This window comes from Cibotium barometz, chromosome 23, assembly GCF_041138505.1.
Source record: "Cibotium barometz isolate CiBa-2024 chromosome 23, ASM4113850v1, whole genome shotgun sequence".
Taxonomy (NCBI): Eukaryota; Viridiplantae; Streptophyta; class Polypodiopsida; order Cyatheales; family Cibotiaceae; genus Cibotium; species Cibotium barometz.
In genome coordinates, this window is record NC_141068.1 from 55480092 (window position 1) to 55489487 (window position 9396).

The 9396-nt window shown below is 44.0% G+C and overlaps 1 protein-coding gene across 1 annotated transcript; it reads right to left on the reverse strand.

Annotated features, from left to right (window-relative positions):
- Positions 1-561: 561 nt before the first annotated feature.
- On the reverse strand, positions 562-4332 carry LOC147626115 (protein argonaute 7-like). Its single transcript, XM_086817693.1, has 2 exons — positions 2318-4332; positions 562-2193 (listed from the first exon to the last, which is right to left on the reverse strand). Exons 1-2 carry the CDS (start codon positions 4147-4149, stop codon positions 747-749), a joined length of 3279 nt encoding a protein of 1092 aa, XP_086673819.1. The 5' UTR covers positions 4150-4332; the 3' UTR covers positions 562-746.
- Positions 4333-9396: the final 5064 nt, after the last annotated feature.

Consider the following 9396-nt stretch of genomic DNA (forward strand, 5'->3'; position numbering starts at 1 on the left):
TATACACTAAACATAGTTGTGAGATACATGCTCAGAGGCAGGCATTGACTCTATACTAATAGCCCTCTCCAAAAAAAGTTAGATGACTCAAAAGATTCTCACATTTTCAATATATAAGAAACATGTGACATTTTTCATTATTTATTAGAGGTGGGTGATTGCATTATCTGGGTTGTACAAGGTTACTTATGACCGAAAGGAAAGAAAGAGCCACTTGCATTTTCTATTGTTACATTTAGAGGGCATTATCAAGGGGCTTTTTGAGAAAGAGTTTATAACTTCAATATCTATAAAACTTAATATTCAGCGCCTTCCATAGCAGACAGGACACAAGGTAGATATGCTTGTTGTAAATGCTCTTTAATAAATCTCATAGTTTAGTGGACTTCTCTCTTGCAAAAAGAAAGAAAGAGAGAAAGCTAAAGGGGTTGCTACACCAACACCATCTCAAACCTTATGTACCATGTCCATATAAAGGTTTCTAAACCTTAATTAAATCCAAGACTAAACAAGTGTTTACGAATCTCTCGGTCAATCGAAGTCACTCAATCTCATCACACATTAAAGAATGCTCTCACATTTTTAATATAATAGTACATGTGTCTCATGTCATCCTTTACATTATTGCTGTGATTGCATTATGTATGTACAAGGTGATATATATCTGGGTGAGAGTAAAGAAAGAGGGTCCACAGACATGTGACTTATTGGGGATCAGGGGGAGACGTAGGCTCACGACGATCAGATCAGAGGAAGAACATGGTGTTTTGGACATCGGCGTGAAGGCGAATGATGCCCGGAGTTGTGCCGGGGTAGTAGCGGGCCCGTTTAGCAGCGAGATGGGCGTAGAAGGCCGGGGGAACGAGGGAGACGGACCTGCAGCAGCGAGCGTAGATGTGGCACAGGTGGAAGATGAGCGTCTGGAGCTCGTCTGAGCCGAAGCCGATCTGGTCCCTTAGCACGTAGTAGTGACAGGGCTTGCTGGTGCCCTTGATGCCGTAGTGGCTGCACAGGTAGAAGTCGAAATTGGTGGGGTGGGTGATGCCCCTGTCTACCACGGTGCCCGGGTCCACGTTTATCAGCTTGTCTTCCGTCTTCTTAAAGAGCCGCGTTCGGTGCCTCTTCTGGGCCAGCACCATGGTGATCAGCGGCTCGTAGCCATCTCCGCCCACTCTTCTCAATGCATTCTCCACAATGCGAAACTCTTGGTCGAGTACCTCCTTGAATTGCCTCTCCCCTACCCCATCCCTGAAGAAGACCACGTTCCTTGGCTTTGCTTTGTGCTCCTTGTAAAAGCACTTCCACAGCTCCTCCACACACTCTCCCAGGTGCTCTATCACCTCCTGCCTCGGCCCTGTCTGCCTGCTCTGCCTCGCCACATACCTGGTGGCCGCCGGCCAATCCACGCTTGCCACCACCGCAGCTATGGAGGACCCTTCCTCCCCCTTCTTGGGATGAGTCACATCTGCCCCTAAGAAGATGGTGGCCTCGTCACCCTTGCTGAGGCTGGGGCATAACTGCGGAATCTCTGTGTCCAACGCCACATTCTGTCCTCTTAATTTGCCATTGATTTTGTGCACCAGGTTGGCTGTGTACTGCGACCATTGATTATTGGTCCATCCCTCCCTCAAGCCCTCCCTCAAGTAGCAACACTGCGTAGTGACCCCTACGGTGATGTCCGCGAGCCTCTTCCAGTCTCCATAAGATCTGTTCTTCTTAGAGTCCATTACGCACAGAAGCAAACAGTTGGCCCCCTGCCTGGACGAAGAAGAAGAGCTTGATCTGCCCCCCATCAAAGCCTGCTTCATGCGTTGGAGATGCTCCTCAATCTTATTGGACGTTTCTAGCTCATGAGGAGGTGCGCCCTGGTGCTCCACTGGCCGCTCATCCATTTGCACCCCAAGATCTTTGCACCTCCTCAAGAGGTGACCAATGAAATATTCAACTGCATCTTTTTTTACACAATCAGCATCGAAGTTCAGAATTGCCCACTTGTGGATTACGCACCCACTAAGGAGCTGCGTATGGCCAGCAGGCCTTAGATTCCAAGAACCCTTGCCCTTGTCGATCATCACTGTCACCGGCTCAGCTGCCCTATTTTTATATCTGAGTGCTGGAGTGTTTAACAAACGGCCTTCCAAATCTGTCATCTCCCTGAGTACATGCACTTGGAAATGTTCTACAAAATCCCCCCTGTAAGAAGGCACACATGCAACAATGAAGAAAAAATCAAACAGTACCATCGACTGACTTACGTTAGAATAACGAGCTGGGCGTTATGATTCAGCAGAAGGTCTACACTATACACTACACTTGCCTTGCAGGACTCATGGTTTTATCGTCCATCACTTTGTCGATGACCTTTGCGCGGTCGAGGGGTCTGTAGCATGTCATTTTTTGAACATTATCTCTGATGTTGTCAAGTTCGTCTTTTCGTTTTGCTCGATACTTCTGGCCTGGGCAGACCTTGCAAATCTCCATGGGCAAGAGTGTAGATCCGCTACCTACCTTCAGGCACGGCAGCCAACAGTACTGGAGATAGTATCCGTATTTCTCCCGGAAGTGGCGGACGATCGTCGTTTCGATGCCATCGTCTCTGCGGAATGTCTCTTCCTTCAGAGTCTTTTTGGAAAGCCCTTTGACGGTGTACTTCCGTGGGTAATCTCTGTGAGTGACTTGCACCTTGAGATCTCGAAGCACAGACTCCACTTGCCAATAATTTGCTTGCCGCATGATGTCGAACCCCCGGCCGAATTGCACCTCCAAGAATTCTATCACGCCCATGCTCTTGCAGAAAATATCGGCAGTGATATCGAGATTGAGAGACAGCCCGTTCTCGGTCTCGCGTACGCTGTGTGAGTAGCCGTGCCATCCTTCCAACCACGGAGCATTTGTCACGGGGCGCCTCCCATCTAGCTCTGGAGAGAAGAAGTTCCGGCCGACTGGAACCATATTGTTCCGTGCCGGATTCTCTCTCATGACGATGTTCAGCGCCTGGATGAACTCCTGCGGATAGGCCGTCCCTCCCGTGTCCGGAAAAACTGCACGGCTCAGAATGGACGCAAGCTTGATCTCCACAGAAAAATCCTCCTTCCGATTCCCTACACCTACCGTGACGGAGAAGGTTTGGCAGTCCAACGGCAGACGGCCTGCACTGTACATGATGCTTGTTCCGTCGAAAACCGGCCAATCACGGGGAAGGTGATCACGCACGAGCTGCTGCTCCACCGACCGCGCAGTTTGTTTTGGGATGCTGGCATGGCCAGAAGAATCCCTGATCTCAATGCTGTACTGGTAGATCTCATTCAGTTTCATGGTAAGATTGTAGTAGTTTGCGAGCAATTTAACCTTCTCACCTTTCGTGCCATGGTCTGGACGTTTGGCAGCTACGACAACGCTTTTGTCGGCAGCTGATGTTAATGTCGGAGCTGGAACGGAATGTGCTTTACTTGAGGGCCTCTCCTTCGTAGAGCTCGTGAAGGATGAAGCTGCAGACAGAGTAGACGACGGAGGTATTGGCGGACTAGGCGGGGCGCCGCCGGTGGATGTTGACGGACCAACGGCAGTCGACGGAGCTGTAACTGATGTAGAAGGGAACAGAGGGGGGCCTCTCGACCAAGCTGACGTCCTTGCAGGTGCAAATGATGTGGGTGAACAAGAGAATGCAGTCGACGGATTTGAAAATGGAGAAGAAGAAGAAGAGGAAAGGGCCGCAGACGGAGGATCAGATGTAGACGATGAGAAAGAAGGAGAACGTGCAGATGTTGACGGAGGAGTACGTCCCAATGCGACGGACTTGGGTTGAGCTGCAGAAATTGATGACGGAGAGGGAGATTCACGCCCGCCTCCGACAAGGCTCTTTCCTCTTTCTTCGGCGATGACAGTGCCGGCGGATGATAACGGCCCTGTTTCTACCACGTCGTGTCTGATCTCTTCTGCCGCTGCAGCTGATGAAGACGAAGGTGGGGACGGTGGCAAAGTAGTGGCTGGCTGACTAGCTGAGTGATCGGCGGTGCTTCTACTGCCATGATCAGTGTAATTAGTGTTGCTAAACCCTTGAGAATTATCTGCATTATGGTCCCCCTTGGCAACCTTGCCTCTACCCTGGCGACCACTCTTCTTACTGCCCTTCCCCTTTCCTCCTGCCATCCTCCTCCCTTAGGTGACTATGATATAGCTTGTCTGGCTTCACTTCTTCTGGAATTAGAGACTGAATTTTGTGAAGGAAAATAAATGGCACAGATTCTGTTAGCATTCCTAGCTGGTCTTTATATTATATACATCAGGAATTACTTGGAACGGAGGGAAGAGAGTGAGTGTCGTCCAAGGCACGCGCTAACAGTGAACACACTCCTACAGGAGAAATCCGTTAGCGATCATTATCTAAAGACTAGAGCGTCCTGGAGACGCGTGCGTCGAAAGCAAGCTCATCAAAGGCATGCATATTTCAATGGTGCCGTCCTTGACTCCTTCGGAGCCTCGCTCAAGTCGTCCCATCAAATGCTTACAGTGACGGTGACCAGCACTACAAAATACACATATATAACATACTAGTGTGAATGTGGGGTTGTGGATAGGATAAACTGGCCTTGCTTGGATGCAAAGGCAGAATGAATCCAGCCATCTTCAAACTGTGGCATGTAATAAGAGGTGTTCTTCTGAGTGCCATCTGGGAGCATAGGAATACCAGGGCACATTTTGCTCATGGCAGATCACTCAGTAACTCGAGGATCTATGTTAGGGACCTCCTAGCCCAGGCCTACAAGGTAGCCATGGATAATGGAAGTGAAAAAAGGTCTGGGACAGCTAAGCGTCTTAACAAGATGCTAAAGAAGATTAAGGTGTAACCTCTGGGTGATGTATCTTTTTGATACCTGTAATATAAATCTCCTTGCATAAAAAAAAAATACTAGTATTGCACCCACGTATTGTTGCAGCCTACCAAGGTTCCAGAAAAGAACTATTCCCTCTCTACAACCACTCTCTCTCTCTCTCTTTCACACACACACACCCACATGCACATGCACATGGCCCTCTCCCTCTCCCTCTCTCTTTCACTCACACACACTCTCAAATGTTGAAACTCTCTCTCTCTCTCACATGCACACACATATACACACTTGTTCTCTCTCTCTCTCTCTCTCTCTCACACACACACACACACACACACACACACATGCACACACTCCCTCTCTCTTCTTACACCCTCCCACACATAGAAGCTCTCTCTCTCTCACACACACACACACACATACTCTCTCTCTCTCTCTCTCTCTCTCACGCACATTTACACATATGTAAATATATAGTATATACAATATATTGTTTTAGATACATATACCTGTACATAGACACATATACTTATACATATATACATGCATTTAAAAATATAAATACAAACATCAACATAATTTAATTAATTTTGATTAAATTTTAATGTGCGGAGATGGGTGATAAGTTGTTATATATATATATATATATATATATATATACCTACATACATACATACATATGTATGTATGTATGTATAAATGTAAATAAAAACACACACACACACATGTATATACATATATACATATATGTTTTTTATTTAATTTATATTTTTGTTTATATTTTATTAAAAGCTACTTTTTATTCTCTCTCTCTCTCTCTCTCTCTCTCTCTCTCTCTCTCTCCCTCATTACATCTCTCTCTCTCTCTCTCTCTCTCTCTCTCTTTCTCTCTAGGTCTGTCCCATCTCACTCTCTCTCAAGTATATTTTACACATAAATGCAAATGTACACACATGCATGCATATACTCTCTCTCTCTCTCTCTCTCTCTTACACACACACACACACACACACACACACATGTACACACACATAAATGCAAATGTACGCACATGCATGCATATACTCTCTCTCTCTCTCTCTTTTTCTCTCTTTCTCTTTCTCTCTCTCTCTCTCTCTCTCTCTCTCTCTCTCTCTCTCTCTCTCACACACACACACACACACACACATGTACACACCACACATACACTAATGCAAACGCACACTCTCTCCTCTCATACAAACTATCTCCTACGAAGAAATTCTCTGCCTCTCTCTCTCTCTCTCTCTCTCTCTCACACACACACACACACGCACACACACACATGTACACACCGCACATCTCTTGGGATTGTTCCTACGACGTTAAAAGGGCCTCTCTCTCTCTCTCTCTCTCTCTCTCACACACACACACACACACACACACACACACACACACATGTACACACTGTACATACACTAATGCAAACGCACACTCTCTCCTCTCACACAAACTATCTCCTACATAGAAATTCTCTCTCTCTCTCTTTCTCTCATGCACACACACTCCCTCTCTCTTCACGCACACTCTCTCACATAGAAACTCTCTCTCTCTCTCTCTCTCTCTCTCACACACACACACACACACACACACACACACTCACACTTAAATAGATTTACACACATATATATAATTTTAATTAATTAAATTTTAGATTAAATTTTAATGGTAGGGATGAGTGGTGAGGTGTGCTTACTCTCAAATAAATGCATCTTACATGTAATGTCTCTCTCTCTCTCTCTCTCACACACACACACACATGCACATGCACACCCTCTTTCTCTCACTCTCACATACACATGCACACACTCTTACATGTCGAAACTCTCTCTCTCTCACATACACATGCACACACTCTTACATGTCGAAACTCTCTCTCTCTCTCTCTCTCTCTCTCTCTCTCTCTCATACACACACACACATACATAGCATATGTACTAATGCAAACACACACTCTTTCCCCCACACACTCTCACACATAGATTTTCATGTCTCTTTCTCTCTCTGTGTTTCTCTCTCTCTCTCTCTCTCTCTCTCTCTCTCTCTCTCTCTCCCCTCCACACACACACACACACACACACACACACTATCTCTCTTCTCACACAAACTCTCCCACATATATAGAAACTCTCTCTCTCTCTCTCTCTTACATACATTCATGCACACACACAAGCATACTTCTTTCTCATGCACACACACACACACACACACACACACACACACACACACTCTCTCTCTCTCTCTCTCTCTCTCTCTCTCACACGCACCCACATGTAAAAATATATTATCTATAGTATTATGTTTTATTATATTTAGAGACATATACCTATATATACATGTGCATTTATAAAATAAATAAACACATATATACATATATTTTTAATTAATATTAAATTTTAATACGTGGAGATGCACGATGAGGTGTGTTCACTCTTAAATAAATGTATCTTATATACAATGTCTTTTGTCTTCTCTTTTGCATACATATGTGTGTGATTGTATGTGCACATACACATGTATGTGTGATTGTGTACTGTCTTCACGCGTGCATGTGTTGTGCAAGTGTCTTGATTGTGTATGTGTTAGTGTGTGTGTACATGGTGTGTATGTTTATATTTATGTGTATCCATAGTAGCAAGTGTCTACATGTACGTGTGTGTGAGCATATGAATATACTCCTGTGTACATCTATGTGTGTGCACGTGCAGGTATGTGTGTGTGAGTGTGCATGTCCATGTGTGTACACATGTACTTGTGTATGTGAGTGTATTTATGTGCTTGTGTGCATGTATACACATGTGTGTATATGCAAGCTTGAGTATGTGTGTAAGTGTGCATATCTCTATGTGTTACACGCGTGTCCATGCGTGCGCGTGTGTATGTGTGTTTGTATGCATGTGTGTATGTGTGTATGTGTGTTTGTGTGTTTGTATGCATGTGTGCACGTATCTTGTGCTTGTGTCTGTGTGTGCATAAACATACATGTGTGTGCGCCGACATACATATAAATCTATTTATATATACATGCTTACATACCTATAGATACACATACATACATAATATATATACGTGTGTGTATGTATATTCGCTCTCTTACACATGCACATAATATATATGTGTGTGTATGTATATTCTCTCTCTTACACATGCACATAATATAATATTAGAAGATATGTATGTGTGTGTGTGTGGAGGAGGGGGGAGGGGTGGGCAATTTGCTTTCTAATGTTATATATATATATATAAAAGAAACTCAATGAGTAAATGGTTTGATGGTGATAACTAATTGTGAGTCCCAATGCATCTAGGCATGTGGGAAAGAAACCCCCAAACACTTGTCTTCTCTTCTTCTTTCTTTTCTCCTTTTAAAAAATTCTCCCTCTCCTTTCTCCACGTAAAGGGGTGGGGACTCTTCCTTTATCTTGTAATAGATTATAAAAACCTTCATTCAAAAATACAAACACATATTGAGAGTGATCCTCCACATCAACTTAAATAAGATGTACTTTAGGTTATATTACGAATAAAGATGTATAAGGTCAAAATATTGTTTTAAAATAAATAAGCAAACTAAGACAGCTTATGTAAGATTATCTTCTTAAAATTTAATCATCCTCATCTCTATCCTCTAACTCCCCACCACTACCTTCATCTTTACCTTGGACACTTTCATTCTCCTCCTACATTACATAATGAAAAAGCATACACATTTAGTGCTGAACCATGCTCATATACATCTTCAACGAAATTTATAAGTACATGTGAGATCAATTACTCACTACATAGCTACCTGGGGCTCATGGATGTCATCGTCAGTCATCACCACTTCCTCTTGTTTAAGCCAGTCCCAAAAACAAGTAGTACACGATGTCCATCGATGATTGTTCTCTTGTTCTCTTGGGGTGTGACCAATTTTAAGACACTTCTAAGTTACGTTGGGCTCATGGATGTCACCGTTAGTCTCACCACTTCCTCTTCTTTAAGCCACTCCCAAGCAGTACATGATGTCTGCCAATCATTTTTCTCCCGTTCTCTTGGGGTGTGACCAATTTTAAGAAACTTCTAAGTTTCGACTTCAATATGACATCTGCGATAACTAACTATCATTTCCTACAATTATGAACATGTAGTACATGAATTTAAATGCATAAAAAACATGACACATATTTAGCAACACATAAGAAACCACATGTATAATAATTTACACATCTGATGATCCAAGCCGCCTTTCCTCTGAACCCATATTTTGTGGCAATGTACTTCTCCAATTGCAAATGGTACGTTGCCTTTTATTGTGGGTATTGCACGGTGACATCCTTGATCTCCTTCTTCCACACTCACTGAGTGCACTGAGCTAGCATGCCTCTTTCTTCCCTCATGCATCTCTTTATGATGTGATCTCTAGCCTACTGGTAAGAAAAACACATGACAGGGGGGATTAAAAAAGTGCTCATGCATGCCCTGTTTGAAGCATCCTTGTATGTTTGATTCAGCACTTGGTGGAAAACCTTCTCCCTTTGTCTCCTATTCCTGAACCGTTTGAAGC

Bases quoted from the DNA above. Each gene is read 5' to 3' on its own strand.
- LOC147626115 (XM_086817693.1), bottom strand. From the start codon at position 4,149: ATGGCAGGAGGAAAGGGGAAGGGCAGTAAGAAGAGTGGTCGCCAGGGT. The intron at 2,194-2,317 runs GCAAGTGTAGTG...GCCTTCTTACAG, and splicing joins AAAACCATGAGTCCTGCAAG to GGGGGATTTTGTAGAACATT.